Here is a 22540-nt window from a genome sequence, read left to right as displayed (position 1 = left end):
CTCTGTTGTTGTTGTTGTTTGAGTGATTGTTTTTCTCTCCTTCCAGGAAGCTGAAGAATGAGCTCTTAGAAGCAAAACGTAGAAGTGGGAAAACTCAACAAGACACCAGCAGAGTCTGTGTCCATTGTCAGAGAAACCTGGGCTTAATATTTGACCGGGGAGACCCATGCCAGGCCTGCTCTCTAAGAGTGTGCAGCGAGTGTCGGGTCTCGGGCCTTGATGGCAGCTGGAAGTGCACTGTCTGTGCTAAAGTCGCGTGAGTTTTTTGCCTTTGCTTGGAAAGCCAGATTTGATGACTAGTGGGATTGGCATGGGGAAGACAAGAAAGAAAGAGTGTTTAAAACTTAGGGGTAGAATGTAGAATTAAAAATACAGCCCAGTCACCTGGACTCTGGAGTCAGACAGACCTGAGTATGGGTCTCTACTTTGAACCAGTAATTACTCACGTGACCTTGATCAAGCAGGCTGGCTTCTCCACGCCTACTTCTTAGGGCTGTTAGACTTGTGTGAAGAAGACAACATATCACAGCATTTTCATGATAGATAGTACTTAATCATTTAAAAGAAAATTATTTTGATGTTCACGATTACAGCTAGCATTAATATGAGCCAAGCTGCAGATATTTGTAGGCCAATAGGGATACACATAGCTACACTCAAAGAATTTCTTCTTTAGGGAAAGATAAAAATATAAGCTCCCATCACAAAAGACCACATATTATATGACTCCATTTATACAAATGTCCAGATCAGACAAATCCATAGAGACAGAAAGTAGATAGTCGTTGCGTCAGGCTATGGTATGGGGGGATGGGGAGTGGCTGCTAATGGGCATAGGGTTTCTTTTTGGAGTGATGAAAATGTTCTTAATTTTATTGTGCTGATGGTTGCACAACTCTGAATACATTTTTAAAAACCAGTAAATTGTAGACTTTAAATGGGTAAATTATATGGAATGTGAATTATATCTCAATAAAGTTGTTATAAAAAAAAATACAGCCCAATCATAGACTCAGCAATGCCTTGGTAGGGCGCATGCGTGTGTGTGTGTGTGTGTGTGTGTGTGAGAGAGAGAGACAGAGAGACAGAGAGAACACACACAATATTTTTATTTTTATAAACTCTAACATATAGTAATTAGAAGCCTCACAGAATGAGGTTTTTTTCTGCATCTGAAAACCACCCGCGAGCTTTCTTCTCTTAGTAGAGGCCCACTTGCTCCACATAGCTTCTCAGAAGGCACAGACCATTCCGCTGAGACATTTGTGCTGACTTGCAAGATGAGTATGAAATAACCCAGCTTGTTCTCCAGATCCGCTGAGGGGCAAAGCTGGAGTAGTTCCTAAATTTCCTCCAAACCTAGTTATTGAGAAAAGATGACGGTTGAGAACCTTTTCATTCACCTCTGTGTTTAGCCTGTGGGAGTGCTGTGGCCATGGATTTCACTATGCCAACCTGGGTGCATGTTAAGAATCATTGCTTTCTAAGTTCAGTTAAGCTAGAGTCTATGCATGATAGGGTCTCTATTACTCCCGGGGCCTACTAAACTCCATCATTTTGCGAAATCTCCCCCATCATCAACTGGTATGTTTTCTCCCTCCCAAGGTCCCTTCATCTCGCTCTACTCTGGGAGGTGCCTAATAATCTCATCTCAAGACAACTAACTCCATGTTGGTCTCTCTTTTTCTGTGTTTGAGGTGGGGGATACTGGCATCACTTTGGGTTGGGTGGGTTGGCTGGTTTGATTTGGTTTGGTTTGGTTTAGTTTATCTTTTCCAGTCACTAACTCATCCTCTTTTAGGAGTTAAGATGCTGCATTAGGAGGATAGTAAATAGTTTAGTAGTAAGAGTGAGTGACCTTCCATTTCCAACGTCTCTGAATAAGGACTACTGTGTTCTATTAAGAAGTCCTATATTCAGTGATTGCATTATTTTTCATAAAAGTGATCCTGAATTGAGCAACTCATACTATGTTTCAACATCGCATTGATATAAGCAGTTCTAAAACAAACAAACAAAAAAGAAACATTTAAGTTATCATATTACTTTCTTTGGATACATTACTTTACTTAAGCAACCATCTTCAATTCTTTGTACCAGGTAAGTAAATTCCTTTTAGTACTTCCTGCAATTAGCAAACATCCTTTAACAGATCTGGGGAAATGAACACTGATGGAATCATTGACATATGGGTTGCAACATAGCCTTTGTTGAATTTGTACTCACTTTCTAAACTGCATTTAGTCATCTGCAAAATTAGGATGCAAAAGTAATGCTGGATATTTTCCTATGAAATCAAGTTGTTTACTTTGGGTATTTCTCTATATACCTATACAGAAAAAGTATCAATAGTGTACTTTGCTTTCTACCTAAAACTAACATGATACATCTGTGTCTCAAATAGGTAATGCAAAAGTTGCGTTAGACCCTGGATGCTTCTTTTTTTTTCCTTCTTCATCTAAGACAGCAGATGATTTATTGTACACGTCACATTCAGCCACAGCTGAGAACAGAACTTGTCCAGAATGTCACAGGTCCAGAGCAATGGACTATTTTTGTACGAGAAAAGTGGGTCTCTTAAAAAGTGGTCACGAGAAACAGATGGCGATGTATGTTCTAGATCCATTGAGAAGTTCTAGACATTAGGCATGCAGTCCAACAATTTGTTCCAGTATCCCTGGCTTCTGGCCCTCCTCATTTCTGCTCCTGTGGCTTCCCCAGTTGCACAAGCTGGCAGTTTACTTGGACCTCTGCCTCATTTTTCTTCTTTTGCGCTTCAGCCTGCGCATTCGCTTCTTCCTCCAGTTGGCTTTCATGGCACACAGGTATCTAAGAAGATGACGCTAAAGCCGAGAGAGCACTGGACACTTCTTAGAAAACTTGTCTTAGTGTGGGGTAATGGGTTTCTCCAATTTTGCCCCCCTTAATTTAGCATTTCAGAGTTAGATATAAAAGGCCCTTCCAGTATAGTGAAATAATGAGTCGCAGAGGAAATGATAAATAAATAGGCAGAATTTCCTCAATTTTAGTTTTGCTTCCACACAATTGTCCAGGATCATTCGTCCCTCTCAGCAATTAGTGACCACTGGGACAACAAATCAAATGAACAAGAAGCAAGAAATAGAAATAGGAAAACTTGGAAAGAGATCCTCGTTTGTTTATGGATACCTAAGCACGTGCCCCTCCCCCCATTTTTAAAACTAGAGTTAACTTACACAAAAGGACACAAGTAACAAGTGTAAAATAGGGTTTCTCAATTTCAGCATTAGTGATATTTTGGGCGTTAGGATTCTTTGTTGGGGTGGGAGGGCTCTTTGCATTGTAAGATGTTTAGCAGCATCCTCGGTCTCTACCCACTAGATGCCAGTAGCACCCATCTCCCTTTCCAGTTGTTAAATTCCTCCAGACATTGCTAAATGTCCCCTGAAGAGCAGAAGTAGCCCCTGAATGAGAAGCAGCAGTGTGCAGCTTGGCGAGTTACCATAATTTTTGTGTAACTATGACTCAGGTGAAGAAATGAAGCATTACTAAAGCAGAGAACCATATGATTTCACCGATATGTGGTATATAAACCAAAAACAACAAAAGAACAAGACAAGCAAATAAGAAACAAAAACTCATAGACACACAATAGTTTAGTGGTTACCAGAGGGTAAGGTAGTAGGGGCGTCGTAGATGAGGGTAAAGGGGTCAAATATGGTGATGGAAGGAAAACTGACTCTGGGAGGTGAACACACAATGGGATTTATAGATGATGTAATACAGAATTGTACACCTGAAATCTATGTAATTTTATTAACAATTGTCACCCCAATAAATTTAAAAAAAAAGAAATGAAGCATTACTAACACCCCAGAAGCCTTTCTCATTCCTCATCCCAATCACTAATCCCTTTTTATTCCCCAATTATAAGCACTGTCCTGCTAATACCATAGATTAGCGATGGATTTTTTTATACAGTTGCTCCTCAACTTATGATGAAATTATGTCTGGATAAACACATCGTAAATTGAAAATATATTGTAAGTTGAAAATTCATTTAATGCACATAACCTACCGAACATCATAGCTTAGCCTAGCCTACCTTAAACAAGTTCAGAACGCTCACATAGCATACAGCTGGGCAAAATCATCTAACACAAAGTCTATTTTATGATAAATCATTGATTATCTCATGCAGTTTATTATGTGTATCGCTTTTGCACCATTGTAAATTTGAAACGTTGTAAGTGGAAATATCATAAGTTGGGGACCGTCTGTACTTTATATAAATTGAATTATGCAGTGTGTATTTGTTTATAAATTATTTTGGTTAGCATTATATTTGTGAGACTAATCCATTTTTGTTGCAATAGTGGTCATCTATTCATTTTCTCTATTTTATGATATTATATTTTATAAATATACAAGGATTTATGTACCGTTGTATCAGTGATGGATATTTGAGATGTTTTCAGTTTTCTGCTCTTACAAATAATGTTATTATAAATGTTCTTGTGCATGTCTTTTGGTACATATATATGTATTTCTTATGGATATATACATGGGAGTAAAATCCCTGGGTCATAGAATATGTGTATGTTCAATTTCAATAGACGGTGCCAAATAGTTTTCCAAAGTGGTTGTGCCAAGTTACCCTCTCACTAGCAATACATTTTTTAATAGCACTGGGTTTTTGTTTTTTTTCATTTCTGTAATTTTGCTAGGTGTGGAGTGAATTCAATTTGCATTTTCTTTGTTACTCATGAAAATGAGACTATTTTCAGTTTATTGAACATCCCTTTTTTGTGAAGTGCTAGTTCAAGTCTCAGCCTGTTGTTTCTATTGGATTGTCTGTCTTTCACTGACTAATTGGAAGGAGTTCTTTGTATATTCTGCATACAAGCAGCTACTTGTGTTAAAGGTATCTTCTCCCACCTTTTGACTTGCCTTTTCATTTGCTTAATGGTGCCATTTGATAAGCAGAAATCTCTCATTTTTAGCAACTCGATTTGTTCATCTTTTCCTTTATGATTAGTGAGATTTTTCCTGTGTCCTGATGAAGAAAACTTTCTCTAACTCCCAAATCATGAAAATATTCACCTATGTGATCTTTTGTAATTGTTATTGTTTTAGCTTTACCTTTAGACTTACGATATACTTGGAACTGATTTTTGTGTATACCCGTGAGTTAAGGATTAATTATTATATTTGAATATGGGTATTCACTTGATGCAGCAACATTCATGGGAAAGCCTGTCATTTTTTTCAGTGTTCTACAGTGTCATTTTCACAAATCAAGTATCATTTCTAACCACTCTGTTATGTGTCTAATATCATGCCAGTGTCACATTATTTTAATTATTGTAGCTTTATAGTAAAATTTTATATTCAGTAGACTTGCCGCTTTGTTCTTGTCCAAAATGAACTGGCTATTCTTGGCCTTGGGTATTTTCATATACATTTTAGAATCAACAATTTCCACAAAACAAACCTTACTAGCATTTTTATTGGGATTATGTTACATCAGTAGATAGTTTTGTGGGAGAATTGACATCTTGCAATATTTTAATCTCAATCTACAAACACTATGTACCCCTCCATCTATTTAAGTCCTCTTTAATTCCTGTCAATAATATATTAAAGTTTCCTGGTACAAGTCTTATGTATTATTACATTTATTTTTAAGTATTTGATTTTTGTTATTATAAATAGTGTCCTTTAAAATTTTTTTCTAATTGTTTTGATATGCAGTTATAGAAATGTAATTGACTTGGGTCATCTGACCTTGTATTTAATAGTCTTATTAAATTCACTTATTAATTATAGCAGTTTCTCCGAAAGCTTTTAGATTTTTATTATACACAATCATGTCACCTGTGAAAAATGTTTTTTTTTTTTTGGTTTTTTTTTTTTGGTAACACATCTTTTTTTTTCTTGCCACATTGCATATTTGTTTTCAACTTTATTTAATTCTGCCTTGTCCCTTATTTGTTTCTTTCCTTTTACATTCCTTAGATTTAAATTAGTTTTCATTAAACAGCTTTTTGATACAGATGCTTAGATACTTAAGTTTTTTAGCCTTTGTTCTTTTCTAACATATGCATTTTTTTAACATATGCATTTAAGGATTGAATTTTCCTATTTTCACTACTTTAGCTGCATCCCACACATTTTTATATCAATTATTCTTATGGTACACATTTCATTCTATATTCTGATTTCCATTGTGATCTTTTTCTTTAACCATGAGTTATTTATAATTGTCTTTCTACATTTTTAATTTTGTGGGGATTTTTCTGTATCTTTTTTTGGTATTGAATTCTAGCTTAATTCTACTATGGCCAGAGAACATACTCTGTATGATTTCAATATTTGAAATTCAACCTAGCAATTAGTCAGTTGTATTAAATGTTTCCTATGTCCTTGGGAAAAAAATGAATTCTGCAGTTGTTGATTTGAATATCTTAGATATGTCTATTAAATGATGTTTGTTAATTGTGTTGTCCAAATCTTCCATATCCTTACTGATATTTTATCTACATATTCTATCTGATGTTAAGAGAGATATATACTAACCTCTCTCAGTAATTGTTACGGATTTTCTACTTTTCCTTTTAGTTCTGTTAATATTTGCTGTATATATATTGAAGTTATAGTCTTGAGTACTTAAATATTTAAGATTGTGAGATTTTATGGGTGTATAGAAACCTTTGTAATTATGAAAAATCCTTCCTTATTTCTAGTTATTATTTTTTCCTTGAAATTTACCTTGTTTGTAATCAGTATGTCTACAACAGTTTTCTTTGGGTTAGTTCATGCTTGGTAAATTCTCTTTTACCCATTTCTTTCAACTGTTCTGTTTCCTTATATTTAAGGTGTGTCTCTTGTCAGCAGTATATAATTTTGTGAGTGTATGTGTGTTGTAAATCTTGTACAACAGTTGTTGGCATTTAATTAGGATATTTGTAGTAATTACATTACTCATATATTTTACTTAAATCTGTCACCTATTTACATGCTCTCTCTTCATCCCATCTGTTCTGTTCTTTTTTCTCCATTTATTTGCCTTCTTTTAGGTTGTCTAAGTATTATATTTTTCTCCTCTATTATTTTTACATTTTATCACTCAACTAATGATTATGCTAGAGGTTACAACATACATTCTTTATTTATTAAACTCTAATATAAATTAGAACTTTTTTGCACTTCCAAGAAAATACCAGGACCTTAAAATCTTTTAACTCCCTTTACGCCCCTTCTAGTGCTATTGTTGTATAGTTTAAATATCCATATATTTATCTATACCTATATACAGTTACACAAACACATATTTATATTTGTATTTATTCATACACACACACTTTATATTAGTTTATTCATGCAGCTACAACAGCATACCATAAACTGGGTGGCTTATAAACAACAGTAATTTACTTCTCACAGTTCTGGAGACAGAAGTCCATGATCAAGTTTTTGGCAGATTTGTTGTCTGGTGAGGGCCTGTCTCCTGGATCATAGTCAGTTGTCTTCTTACTGTGTCCTCACACAGTGAAAGGTTCAAGGAAGCTCTCTGGGGTCTCTTTAATAAGGGCAGCAATCACTTCCCAAATGCTCCATCTCCACATACCATTAAATTGGGGATTATGTTTCAACATATGAATTATGTGGAGGACAGAAACATTCAGTCTATAATTTAGTTAATCCCACATGATGTTATTGTTATCTTATAGTCATTGTTCACTTGGATTTACTACATAGTTACTCTTTTCATTGCTCTATATTTTTTGTTACTACATCTCTATGTTTCTATCTGGGATAATTTTCCTTCTGCCTAAGGGGTACCCTTTAGTATTTCCTTCAGTGTAGTTCTGCTACTGCTGGATACTCTCAATTTTTGTTTTTACGAGTATGGCTTTATTTCACTCTTAATTTTCAAACATGTTTTTGCTGGTCATTGAATTCTAGATTAGGAATTATTAACTTTCAGTAATTTGAAGGTATTACTATTACTCATTCTATTTGCTTCTAGTGGCCAGTGTTTCTATTAAGAAATCAGATGTCACTATATTGTTGCTCCTTTGAAGGTAATATTTTTTCTTTGACTGCTTTTAATATTTTTCCCTTTCCTGTCAGGTTTTCAACAGTTACTATATCATGCCTAGGTCTGATTTTCATTGTATTTATACGTCTTGGGGTTTCTAGCATGTCTTAAATCTGCACCTATTAATGTCTTTTGTCATATTTAAAATTTTCTCAGATAATATCTCTTCACATATCGCTTTTTCCCCAACTTCTCTCACCTCTACTCCAGGTACTTCAAATACATATCTTAGTTCTACTCAGCATCTTTCATCTATCTCTTATATTTCTTTCCATTGTCTTTTAATTAACTAATCTTATCTTTGGCCATGTGTAATGTGCTATTAAATCCATCTTTTTAGTTCATAAATTCAATGGTGGTGTTTCAATTTTAGAATTTTCATTTTGCTTTTGTTATATTTTCTACCTCTCTGTTGACCTTCTCACTCTTTTCTTTTAATTTCCTTTAAAAAAATTATTAAGGAAGGGGAACATGACTTTATTGGGGAACAGTGTGTACTTCCAGGGCTTTTTCCAAGTCAAGCTGTTGTCCTTTCAGTCTTAGTTGTGGAGGGCGCAGCTCAGCTCCAGGTCCAGTTGCTGTTGTTAGTTGCAGGGGGCGCAGCCCACCATCCCTTGCGGGAGTCCAACCGGCAACCTTGTGGTTGAGAGGATGCGCTCCAACCAACTGAGCCATCCAGGAGCTCCGTGGCAGCTCAGCTCAAGATGCCGTGTTCAATCTTAGTTGCAAGGGATGGAGCCCACCATCCCTTGTGGGACTCAAGGAATTGAACTGGCAACCTTGTGGTTGAGAGCCCACTGGCCCATGTGGGAATTGAACCGGCAGCCTTCGGCATTAGGAGCATGGAGCTCCATCCGCCTGAGCCACCAGGCTGGCCCCTCTTGTAATTTCTTGAATAAATTATTTGTATTTTAAAGTCTATGAATTATAGCTCTATTATTATCTGAGTCCCCTATGAGACTGATTCTGCTGTTTGTTTCTCTTGGTTTTGGTCATATCTCATTTTCTCATAAACATAATTTTTGATTGATAGACAAATTGAAAAATTGTAAAGCTTAGTGAGACACTGTATAATAATATGTATCTATTGAGAATATACATTATTCTTGTAGCGGGGAAATAGGATGGGGTCATTAGATTTTCAGTATTACCTTTATCAAATCAAGGCTTGAGCTTATTTCAAAACTGGAGCCACAGGCCCTATGAGAGCTGGTTTGTTTTTGGATCAGTTACTCCTAGTCCTCCACATCTCAAAATACACATAGTAGGTAAGAGAGTCAATTGATGTTATATTTTATGCATAGTGGAAGTAAGAACACTAAAAGGCTAAAATGTGCATTAGTAGAATTGGAATAGATAAGTTTGTTTCTCCGCCCAGCTCTTTTCCTACCAGACACTGCCAAGGAGAGGTTTGCCATTTTAAGGCAATTGAGAAGGAATTGGAACTTTTAACAAATGACAGACCTTCCAGTTGCAGAATCTGAGGACTTATAAGGAATTTCTCAAAATATTTTCCCAATTCTTATACACTATTATTGTATTGATCCCTAGTATTTAATCATTTCCATTTTTTATTGCATTACTGTTGACCCTCCTCTCTACACCCTGGACTCTTAGTTTGCTCAGACCACAGTAACTAGGGAGTGTGACTCATGAGCCCTTCAATCAATCAGTAGTTGCCTCAGGCTCCTGTATGGAGAGAGGAATTTTGTCTTTATCTTCCAAATGCTACTTACAATAACTGAAGCATACTTTTCAATACAGGACCCAAGGAGCTAATGTATTCACACATTGCTAACGGAAAGTTTTTCTCATCAACTCGACTGCTAGTCAGTAAGGATGTTAACTGCAGGTCTAATTCACACAAAATTTCCCCTAAATCTTGTCAGATCAACATTAGTTTATATTGAGAAACTTTTAATGTGCTAAGTCAGTGGAATTTGTAGGTTGGTTGTTACAGAAATAGCATACCCAAACTAATACAACCACTTTATGTGTTTTTTCCCTTAATACTAATGTGGTACATATTATACTTATTTATCTTATTTACTTATTTTATTTATTATCTTTCTTCCTCCACTAGAATATAAGCTTCATAACCATGAAGGCAGGGGGTTTTATCTATAATGTTCACTGATGTAGTTCTAGTGCATAAAAGAATACCTATAGTAATTACTCAATGAATGTGTGTTAAATGAATAGGTGGATGGATGAATAAGTGAGTGAATGACTGAGTAGATAACAGGATTCCACTTAAAGCACTTCAGGCTTAAGCAAGTTATGGAACAAATGTGGTTACCTTCTGTCAGAAGCATGGGGATACACACACACACCAAAAACAAAACAAAAAACATGAGCCATGCCAAATATATTTGCCCTCTGAACAGAGCAAATTTCCAGTTTTTACAGAAAAATATAAGACAAGTTGTTGTCAGAAAGGTGTAAGAATAAATAATAACAAATTGAAAGTTCTGTGCCTTCCCCAGGAGATGTGAATACATCAATATGGACCATCTGAATCACGTATACTTCTTTTATTGGTGAAACAATAACTTAAAAACCCAACCATCCACTTAGCCATTGTTATGTCTCTTGATCCATCCATCCCTCTTACAACATTTATTGATAAAGTGTTTGTATACTAGGGAATAAGGATACAAAGATGAATAAAACATGGATTCCCCTCAGTGATTTCACACTCTAAGGAGGAAGATGAGTTTATTACATTATTGTCTCATCAATAGAGTAAATTCTATCTTCATGCATTAAAATGTCCTAAGAAATAAACAGCTTTCAATGTGTAATTCTTATACCTCTGTGACAACAACAACTTACAGTTCTATCTGTGACAACTGGTATTTACATGATGAGTGTTTAATTTGACATATCAAAATCCCTCCTCATTTTTAAAGCTGAAAATAGGGGTGATTACTTTGCCAATATTCCAGCTATTAGTCTGTATGATCTCAGAGACTTACTCTGTCAGTATTGGAAATATCTTGTTTGCTATTCATGGAGTGTTTCTTGAAAAGGAAGCGTGAATGATATTTTATTGGCAGTGAACGCCCTTTGCTGTGAGAGAATGCTGTAGTGACACTGGGCTGTCTCCATGTTTAATAGACCATAAAATTGAAATTTCCACCCTGACCTCTAAGAGATGAGATGAGTCAGAAAGTGACTCATTCTCTAATCAGTTGGAAGTACAGCCTTTATTGTCCTTTACCTTGGATTGGGTAAAAATAAAGAGATTTTATTGCTCTAGCACTGAACCGATTATAGCAAGGAGTGACGGAGGGAGGCTAGCTGTTACAATGCACCGAGCAGCTTTTGACATTTTCTCCAACCCCTTCTGATTCTAACAAGTTGGTTTCTGTAGATCCAGTTTTAAAACTAAGTCTATAGAAACAGAATAAAAGGGACTCTGACACAGCCAATTAGTTCATTTTGCTATCTTAATGAGACCTAGAAAATTCCACGATTATGTTAGCTGCAGTAGTTGCCATTCAACACCAAGACAGTCATAGTGATCATTTTTCCTAATTAGCACCCCATTTGAACTCAGAAAGACCCCGGAGATAAAAGCTACGTGACAGGCAACTAAAAAATGGAATACTTCTAATATGGTATTTATGAGCTGATCTTATATTCATGCCATGTTGTGACATTTCATGCTGCTCTGTGTCCTTGTGAGAGTCTGCCTTTTTAAAGGAGGAGGAACCTTTTGTTTTTGATGAATTGTAATGATTACTGAAATCGATGAAATATAACTGAAATAGATGAACTGAGTCTCTGTCAGTAAACTTCAAAGAAGATAACACCGATGGTTGGAACAGAGAGAGAGAGAGAGAGAGAGAGAGAGAGAGAGAGAGAAGAGAGAAGGGAATTTGTAGTCCTTTGTAATGAAAAAGAGAAATATAGAGCCCCTGGCATCTGGAAAGTGGTCTGACACTTACACGTAGGCCGTGATGTTGTGAGGAGCTGACCTGGCACTCACAGGTAGGCCATGGTATTCTCCTATTGGACATAAACTATCTCAGAACTGCAATATCTCACAAGATCACTGTGCACCCGTGATGAAGTGAGACAAAATAACACTTCATAATCTTGTCTAAGCATAGACAAAAGTGAGGTGACTGTTCAATCCACAAACTATAAAACATCCACCTTTCTTGGCTAATGTGAATGACCTGCTGCTCCCTTACCAATTACAGCTTTGCTAGTCTGCCCTCCTTTTAGATAAAACGTGTTAAGAAACCAATCATAGCATTGTCCCTGCTTCTTGGCATCACCTAATCCAGAGCATCTCTCTGCTCCCTTGAGCTTCCCACTAAATTACCTGACAAAAACCCAAATCCTATATTAAATCCATTCAAATGCCCTTTTATGGAGACACCCATAGTTATTCATGGCATGTGCTTTCTTTCCCTTCATTGCAATGAACAAAAATCTCAACTTGTTCAACCATAGGTTGGGTTCCTGGTGATCTTTGGTCTGGTGGGTATTGACAGTTGCCACATAGTCATTTCAGAATCACCCCTAGTTCAGCAAAATTTCATAATCTAGCTACAGAGAAAGATTCACATCCAAGTAATCCCATATTGATCCAGAGATTTTTGGAGTGGTAAGAAGCTGTTTTGACTGCCTTGACATGATATTTTGAAAAACTTACTACTTACATACAAGAGCCTTCACTCACTTTAGAAGGCTCTGTTCACTGTGGTGTGGTATTTTCATACCTGTATAGACTAGAGAGATTTTTTAATGTGCAAATATCATATATATCAAGACACTCTATAATATATATAGACAGTTTAAACGATAATAAAAAAAGAGTATATTTGTTACCCAGTTGAAGAAGGGGAACATTTTGTTTTGCATTTTTATTTCCCTTGCTTTACTTTATGGTTTTACTGCACTTGCATGAGTTCCTAAGTAAGAAATTTTCTAATTTTTCATTTTTGAGTGCTATAGAAATGGAAATCATACCATATATATTTATGCATTTGTGACTTTTTAGCCCAACATTTTTTTGTGAAATCTATCTATGCTTATATTAACACCACTACATTCATCTTTGCTATGCTATCATCCTATAATGTCTGTAAGTATTTATTTTCATGTTGATGGACCCTTATATTGTTTCATTTTATAATGTTACAAAAAATGCTGCCATGACATTCTTGTACATATGGCCTGACAAACATGAACAAGAGTTCCCATTGGATGGGGTTTTTAACACTGTGGGTCTTGCTCTATTGGTAGGTTTTCCATTAAAAAAATGAAATAGAATAGAAAATGTCAGTATACAAACACCTATGTGTATGTGTATTAATAAATGAGTATACACATATATGTATATATAAGTAAATGTATAATGTAAATATATACAAATTTGTAAATGTGTGTATATATATAGATGTAAGAGTGTGTGTGTCTGTGTGTGTATTTTCTGGATTGTGATATAAAGTGTATTTCTTACTTTGACCTCTGCCAAAAATGTTTGAGAAGACTCCTGTGGGGAGTGTACCTAGGAATGAAATTGCAAGGCAAATGCTATGAGCATTTTCAGCTTTACAAGATAATGTGAAATTGCTTTTCATAGTGGTTGTACCAATATAAAAACTCCACCAGTATTGTGTAAAAGTTTTCTTCACAGTCTTACCAACACTTAGTATCATAAAAATTTTTAATTTTTGCCAAACTGATAGATATAAATGGATATGTTACCATGATTTTAATTTGAATTTTCCTGACTGCTAATGAGGTTGAGCATCTTTTCATAGGTTTACTGGCCTTTTTTGGTTCCTTTTCTGTGTTATGACTATTTGTGTATTTTGCCCAATTTTCCATTAGATGGTTAGTCTTTTCCTTACTGATTTGAAGGTGTTTTTTGTGATCCCCTTCATCTCTAGAAATGCTTTTGTCTTATATTTTGTTTGCCATTAATACAACATTATCAATTTTCTTTTGGTTAATATTTACATGGTACATATTTTTCTACTATTTGACTTTCAGTCTCTGTCCATATGCTTAAGGTGAGGCTCTTCTTTATAGCATAGATGCTATTTAAATTATATATGTATTTAAATATTTGCTATATATATGCTATATATATAATATTTGTGTTGTGTATACGTATACATGCTATGAATATATGCTATATATAATTTTAGAAGTTTAAGCTGACAATGTTTTTTCTTAAACTATAGAGTTTTATCTACTGACCTTCATTGTAATTACTGCAATATTTACATTTTCTATTGTTGTGATTACTGTAATATTTGCTTTTATTTATATTATTTGTAGACTGATGTATATTTTTCTCATTCCATTTTATCCTTTCTACTAGTATAAATATTATATATGCGTTTTGGTTTTTAGTGGTTACCCTAGAAAACACAACATTCATATTTAATCTTACAAACCAGTAGTTTTGCCCTTCTTCTAGTCAATAAAAGGAACTTGATATTCTTAAACTCCAAATATCTTTTCCTGGCTTGTATATAAATTTTGTCTTATATTTTAGATATATCTTATTTTTTAATTCAGGTATTATAATTTTGTTTATATATCAGTGTTTGTTTAGATTTTATCCATGTTTTACTAATTCCATTTTTCACCATTTCTTTTTATATTTTAGCTTTATATACCTCCTCTTGAGATACAGTCTTTAGAAGTTCCTTTAGTGAAACTATTGATAATAAATTATCTCAGTTTTTATTTTGCTGAAAATTTCTTCATTTCACCCTCATTCCTGAACAATGATTTCCCTTGGATATACAATTCTAGGTTGTTAGTTATTTTCTCTCAGAACTTTGAAGATATCATTTCACTGGCTTCTGGATTTCATTATTACTATTGGAAGTCAACTGTCATTCTAATTGTCATTTTTTGTATATAATCTGGTTGTGTGTTTTTTTTTCCTCCGTAGCTACAAAAATGTTCTCTTTATCTACAGCATTCTTCAGTTTCACTGTAATGAGTCTAGGGATTTCTTTTTTACTTTTCCTGTTTGGAAAGGGAGAAAGGAGTAAATACAGACCATCATCTCCTTAAGGCCAGGGTCCTTGTTTGTCTCACTCATGTCTGTTCCCTTAGCCCTTGCAAAAGGCCTGACATATAGTAGGAATACAATAAATAGTTGACATGTAATGAATACATTTATAAATAATTCTAACTAGTTTCCCTATGAATAATAAGAAGGAAACTCATATCTTATGTCAGCATATCTACTAAGCATATATTATCTCAGAGGTCTGTAGTAGTTAATAAAAGAAAAGGAGAGGGAGATGAGGGTAAGGGGGATCAAATATATGGTGATGGAAGGAGAACTGACTCTGGGTGGTGAACACACAATGTAATTTATAGATGATGTGATACAGAATTGCACACCTGAAATCTGTGTAATTTTACTAACAATTGTCACCCCAATAAATTAAAAAAATAAATAAATAAAAATTAAAAAAAAAGAAAAGGAGAAAGTTGAATCTTTTAGTTACTGTTGTTCTTCTCTAGAGTACGATTACCTATTTTCCCCTATAAATCTAAGGAGACGTTAACTTGACTTTATGTTTAAATAAGCTTCCAAGTGAAAGTTTGAAGTTCCCAAAGTTTAATGTTAAAATTAAGGTCTAGAAAATTCTGAATACTCACTAATCATTAATTACAAATAATGAGTATAGCTCACTTAATTTCAGTCAAACTCATTATTCAGAGTATGACCTAGAGGAAACACAAAATCTATTCCCAGCCTTGTATTTTTCAAGTATTAGATTGATGTGGCAGAGAACGATATAAATTTTATATTGGATGTCATGTTTATTATTTTTCCTCTTTCATCCCTCCTTTATTCCTAATACTCTACCCCCAACATTCACACAAACACAAACAGTCACAGTCCGTCATGTGAAATGCTACACGGTTTTCCTTGGCTTCTGTTGTTTTTCACCCTTACTCAAAGCCTTGTTATAGCTGACAAGTATGAGTTCTCATCTGACAATTTGGCCAAATGTAAAGAGTATGGACTTCCAGTATAAGTCCCATTTCTGCCATAAGACCTTTGTAACTTTGGGCAAGCTATTTAACCCATGCGAATTTCGGTTTCCTCATCTGTAAATTCAGAATAACAGTAGCTACTTTATGGCTTATAGTGAGGATTAGAGGTATATGTAAAGTGCCTAGCACCTTACTTGGTGCACAGTATGCACTCACTAGGTATTACTTTCTCATTCTTCTAAGCCTTCCATCTACCTCTAGGACCTGAGAAGATGGCATAATCCCAAGAGATTATTCTGATGTCATAGAGCTCTGAAATGACAAATGACTCAAGTGCAACCTGACTCAGCTCAGGTTGAGCAAATAAAAGGATTATAGTTCCTGTTCTTACAAAGATAGCAAAAGGTAGTGACTAAGAATTCTGGGAAGATCTTATTTGTGTTAGGTGTTGGCAGCTCTAGGCATATATGGTAAAGATGATATGGAGACCCATTTCCTGGGGCATGGTGACTGGATGTGTCCCACTTTTCTCCTGTGACATGTGAAATTGCTCTCAGTGTGCTATCCACCTCACCCCACATCCCAAGAACGTACCAAAAAAAGAAAAAAACAATATTTTTGACATGCCACTATTGGGTGGTTTTCAGCCACTGATTGATGTTATTCCTCTTGTTCTAATTTCTTTTTGTGTAAACTCTTTGTGCTATTGCAAAGGTTGGCAAATTTTTTTAAATTAAAGTTTATCGGGGTACAATGGTTAGTAAAGTTATATAGGTTTCAAGTGTACAAATCTGTAATACGTCATCTATATATCACATTGTGTGTTCACCACCCAGAGTCACTTCTCCTTCCATCACCATATATTTGATCCCCCTTACCCTCATCTACAATCTCCCTCCCCCCTTACCAAATATTTTTTTTAAAATAAAATGCTAGAGAGTAAATATTTTAGACTTTGCGTCCGTGTGGTCTCTGCTAGAAGTACTCAACTTTGCAGTTGTAGCAGAAAACCAACCAGAGACAATACATAAACAAATGAACATGAATATGTTGAAATGAAACTAATTCATATAATTTTCCCGTGTCACGAAGCATTCTTGTTTTGATTTTTCCCAACCATTTAAAAATTTTAAAAACATCCCTAGCTTGTAGGCTATACAAAACAGGTAGTTGGACGAATTTGACCCACAGGCTACAGTTTGCGTGCCTCTACCCTGTTGCTCTTTTGAATTTTCTGTGTTTATCCTCTCACCATCTGTGCAATTCATTTCCTGAGCTGAATATTTAAAAAATACATATTTCTGTGTTTTATTATTGTGTTCATTTTCTACTGCCACCATAACAAACGGCCAGTTTATCAGCTTAAAACAGCACAACTGTATTATCTCACAGTTCTGTAGCTCAGAAGTCTGGGTTGGCTTGGTTTGATTCTCTACTCAAGATTCACAAAGCTGAAGTCAAGTTCAGGGCCAGCTGAGCTCCTATACTATCAGGAGGCTCTGGGAAAAAATCCACTTTCAAGCTCATTTTGGTGGGCAGAATCTGATTGCTTATGGTTGTAAGGAACAAGGCTCCCATTTCCTTGTTGGCTAAGAGCCAGCCTTATCTCCCAGAGGCCTCTCTGATCCTTGCATGTGGACCTCTACATTAGAGTCTTAGCACGCCAAATCTTTCTCACATTTGGAATCTCTCTGGCTTCTCATTCTGCAGCATCATAGCATCTGATTTCCCTTTCTTCCTCTGTGTTTACGGGCTCAGTGATTACTTTTGGCTCACCCAGATAATCTAGGACAGTCTCCCTCTTTTAAGGTCAGTTGATTAGTAACTTTAATTCCATTATCAAAGTTCAGTAATAGCAGTACCTAGATTAGCATTTGGTTGAATAACTAAGGGACAGGAACCTTGAAGAGACAGCTTTAGAATTTAGGATAGCACAATTACCACCTAGATTTTCAACATAAATATTAATATATAAGTTTGTAGAGCACTTAAAATGTATCCAAGAAATAATTTAACCCATTGAAGCATTTGGTTTTGGTAGATTACGTCATCGTAGATTTGACATCTTTCATAAGTGTATTTTAATAGTTCTGAAACTAGTTCAATAGTTCTCATTAGGTGATATAGCGATTTGGGAGTAGATCTGAGATGCACATGCTATTCTTTCCTTTCAATGAATAATTTGCTCCAAGGATAACATTTTCATTCTTTTCCCGGTAGAGGAACTGTGCTTCATATATAACTTAGTTTTGTTTCTCCTACATTCAGAAGTAGGATTTCAGGGTAATTGCTGTGGAGAACAATTTGACATATTTTTCTGAAGTGATTTTAATATTTAGGATTCAATTGTTAATTTCAAATCCAATCAGTTACTGCATCACATGAGTATAATAATACTCTGGGGCTAGAAATCTCTATTTGACTCTCAGCTGCTTTTCTTTAGGCAGCATGTCAGGCTTACTGATTCTCATTCTCTGTGGCCCAAGTATCCACATTTGTCTTTTCACTTCACGCCCCTATGATACTCTGGTTTATACCTCCAACATTTCCTATATCATCTATTGCCATGACTTCGTAATTGGGCTGCCTGTTTCTGGTTTCTTCCTTCTCCATATAATGCTACAGAGATTGTATGATCCAAGCTGAACTTTAGAAAAACTGCCAGACTTCCCTCATTGCCTCCAGAATGGCAGCCCAGCTCCTTAGCGTGACATTCAACGATTTCCATTATATGACTCAATCCTACTTTTCAACCTCATTTTCCATTACAATCCCCCATGGAAGTGTTGGGACAGTAGTAGGTGAACACTGTTGTCCCAACACCTCTATGGGACATGTTCTGAGAATGTAAATAGGCTTGTGTAACTAGGCTAAAGGCTTTGTGTAACTATTGCAGATGGGGCTTAAAAATGGGTATGACATTCAAAGATCCTTCTTGTTAACCTTCAGCATTCAATTGATTGAGAAATTCAGGCAGGCCCTTCTACCACCTACATTTTTAATTTATCTCCTCCTCTCTGTTAGTCTTGCCATTGCCCTGACATGGATCTTGTCACCTCTGTCCTGGACCATTGCCATGGCCAACCTGTCTTTGTCCCATTCTCTCTACCGTAACCCAGTTATCATATTACATCAAAGTAGCATTCTAAAACAGAATCTGATCATGGCTCCTTTGTAATTCAAAACTTTCACTTGTCCCCCACTGTTTCCACTGAAAATTATTTACCCACTAATGCAGTGGTTAAGAACTTGAGCCCTAGGCCAGGATGGGATCCTGGCTCTACCACTTACCAGCTATGTGATGTAAGACATGTCATGTCATTGTTCTAAGTCTCAGTTTCCTCAACTATAAAACGGGGATAATAATGTTTACACAGAGTTGTTATGTGGATAAAAGTAGATTAAGAATGAAGAGCAATTAGCCAATACCTAGGACATAGCATGTATTCAACTAATAGCAGCCGTAATAATCACCATAGAATACTCCAGAGATCGAGGTAGACTATAAATAACTGGCAATTTTTAAAAAATTTTGAGAGTTAATTATTTGGCTAAATAGCTAATTGCAATGTTCTCCCCTTTTCCCTTGAGCAGGCAGCTAAGGATTGTAACCGGTGAATGGTTTTTTGAAGAAAAGGCGAAGCGTTTCAAGCAAGCCAATGTTCTAGGCACTGATGTTGTCCGGCAGTCCATCTTAAGAAGAAATCCAGGTAATTAAAGTAACTATTTAGTTTCAAAATTGTTTTAATCTTCATTTTGGCAGGCTAAATAACTTCCCTACATTATGTAGCAAATGAACACAGTTGAATTTCCTGAATTCCTTAGGTCATCTCCAAACATGACATCTAAATTTGTAGTTCATACAACAAAAGAGGAAGTCAGTAGAAGGTAAAATCCACAGTGATTTTCCATATAGCTGACACACTGAGATTTTCAAAGGAGGCATTTGTCTTCATCACAGACAGTTCTTTTCCCGAATGCACTTGCAATATTTTCCTAAACATTTTAAGGAGAAAACACAAAACATGAATTAAATGATTCACATTGTCACATTGTGAAAGCAATCCTTGTTTTCAACAGGATGTATTTCAGATTTCTTTTAAATGTTACTTTTTCTAAACCAGTGGTTCTCAACCAAGAGATGATATTGTGTACTGTGCTTCCCTCCCCCAAGCCACAGGAGCAGTTTTAAATGCAGTGAGGCATTTCTGGGTGTGTTAATGACTTGGGAGGTGGGGGGGATTAACGGCATTTAGGGTGAAGAGCCAGAAATGCTCCATGGCCTGACAAGACTTGGGTCAGTTTCACTCGATAAAGAATTATATTGTCACCAAATGCAAGGAACACCGCATGTTGAGAATGCTATTCTGTGCATTTGAACTGTAATTTATTTGGTTAAATATTGAGTGAAACTTGTGTTTCGGAGGATATTTTTTATATGTGGTGTAGTAAGGTAGAGCAGGCATCTTCTAGCCTGTTCCTAGGGTATCTCATCTTTCACACACTGGAGACTAAAGTCCTCGTTTTGAAGTCTGGCAGGAAGGGCTGGGAGGCTTGGAACTGCTTCTGGAGCCACTTGTGGGTGTGGCACTAGCAAGGAAGGGGTTTCCCAGATAGGTAACATCAGATCTGATGCCACAGAAGGACAGAATTAAGCATTTAGCTATGGCTGCTTCCTCCGCTCAAACCATAGCACCTTGCAGAATATATAGACTGTTAAGTCATGAGGTGTGTGCACAGGTGCTCACTCTCCCAGGAAATCTGGCTTAGTTAGGTGCTTAGAAATTGGGGTATTGTTTTTAGAATCCCATGCTTGAATTCAGTCTCTAGAGATATGTAGTTCTCATGAACCCAGCCTCCACTGCTCTAAAAATACCTGTAGAGGGCTGATGTATTATTCCTCCATTATAGTCATCCCTAGAAAGCTTATCTCAGCAAACCCCCCCACGGGTGAGTCCAGATCTTAGTCCTTATTTAACTCTGGAACAAACTCAACAGATTAGAAATAACTTTGTGACTGGGAATCTTAGGATGGGGACATCTTGTCAATTATTATAGACTTCTTTGTTCTGTGCTAATGTACGGAAGTGAATGGAGAATAGAAAATTGCTCTCATTTCTGGACATTTTGTATGTAAAATTGTCTTCTGATTATTTTTAATGAGGAGCTGAAGAAATACAAAGCCAAGAGCAAACGCGCCAGGATGCAAAAAAGTCAAACACTTTACCTTCTGTTGGGCAGAAGGCCAGCCATGATGGGCCCAGGAGAAAGGGGTAAGATAACAACCTTTACAAGGGAATTTTTGATCTTTATTCTAGATACCTCTGAAATAAAGACTCTTTAGTTTTATTTGTTGTTTTTTTTTTTAATAAATGTATTTTCTCTCTCTTTATTGGTGAAGGGGAACAGGATTTTGTTAGGGAACAGTGTGTACTTCCAGGACTTTTTTCAAGTCAAGTTGTTGTCCTTTCAATCTTAGTTGTGGAGGGTGCCATTCAGCTTCAAGTTGTTGTCCTTTCAGTCTTAGTTGTGGAGGGCGCAGCTCAGCTCCAGGTTCAGTTGCCGTTGTTAGTTGCAGGGGGTGCAGCCCACCATCCCTTACGGGAGTTGAACCGGCAACCTTGTGGTTGAGAGCCCAACGCTCCAACCAACTGAGCCATCTGGCACTGGCCCATGTGGGAATCGAACTGACAGCCTTTGGTGTTAGGAGCACGGAGCTCCAACTGCCTGAGCCACCGGGCCGGCCCGAGACTCTTCAGTGACCTAGAGATGGTTAGAAACTCAACCAAAGTAACATTCTCCTATCATTCTCTTCCAGAAATGCAGTTTTAATTACTTTCAGTTTTAGATGAATAAACGTCCTCTCTGATCTGAACATGCAAGAGTTTTTCTTGCATTTGACATATCCAGTTTTGTACTTAATGGTTCCCGTTGCTTCTAGGTAGAAGGTTTCATGTCAGCGCCATTCTTGTCTATAAAGAGGTGATGACTGCCTTTGTTGTAGAATGTCAACTCCCCTCCCCCCAACCTGAATGCTGATATATGAAGTATCCAAATCAGAGATTTATTAATTGGGCTGAAAACATTATATCTCCTGTTTCAAATGCAGGCTTCCTTAAGGGGAAAAAAAAATCACATTTGGCCACCGCAATAACTTAATTTAGAAAGCACATATATCTGTCAAGTACTGAGAATAGGAATGGGAAGCACATAGGGAAGCAAGATTCAAGGAGGCACTGGGACACTGGGGACAAGAGGATTCCATCAAGAGAGAAAAGTGGCCCCCCAAAAAGCCGGCTGTAAGGACCAAAAGGCAAACAGCCTCTTTGCAGCATTTTTCAGTCCTTGTTTTTCAGGTAGCTGTTGGCCAGTTTTGTGGCTGAGATAGTGAGAGTTCTAATACATACCAAGTCACTTCATGGTCTTTTCCAGGGAGCATTGCATCGTTTTCTCAGCATTAAT

At 36.3% G+C, this 22540-nt stretch overlaps 1 protein-coding gene across 3 annotated transcripts in view; it reads left to right on the top strand.

Annotated features, from left to right (window-relative positions):
* Positions 1–22540, top strand: part of SYTL5 (synaptotagmin like 5) — a 135307-nt gene that overhangs the window by 44343 nt on the left and 68424 nt on the right. For all 3 annotated transcript variants that reach the window (XM_033106282.1, XM_033106106.1, XM_033106198.1), the window contains exons 3-5: positions 47–256; positions 19673–19788; positions 21243–21351. In XM_033106282.1, the coding sequence (XP_032962173.1) occupies positions 47–256; positions 19673–19788; positions 21243–21351 (435 nt within the window). The remainder of the gene's footprint in view (positions 1–46; positions 257–19672; positions 19789–21242; positions 21352–22540) is intronic.

The sequence above is a fragment of the Rhinolophus ferrumequinum genome, chromosome X (assembly GCF_004115265.2).
Source record: "Rhinolophus ferrumequinum isolate MPI-CBG mRhiFer1 chromosome X, mRhiFer1_v1.p, whole genome shotgun sequence".
Taxonomy (NCBI): Eukaryota; Metazoa; Chordata; class Mammalia; order Chiroptera; family Rhinolophidae; genus Rhinolophus; species Rhinolophus ferrumequinum.
This window is presented reverse-complemented; position numbering and strand designations above follow the sequence as displayed.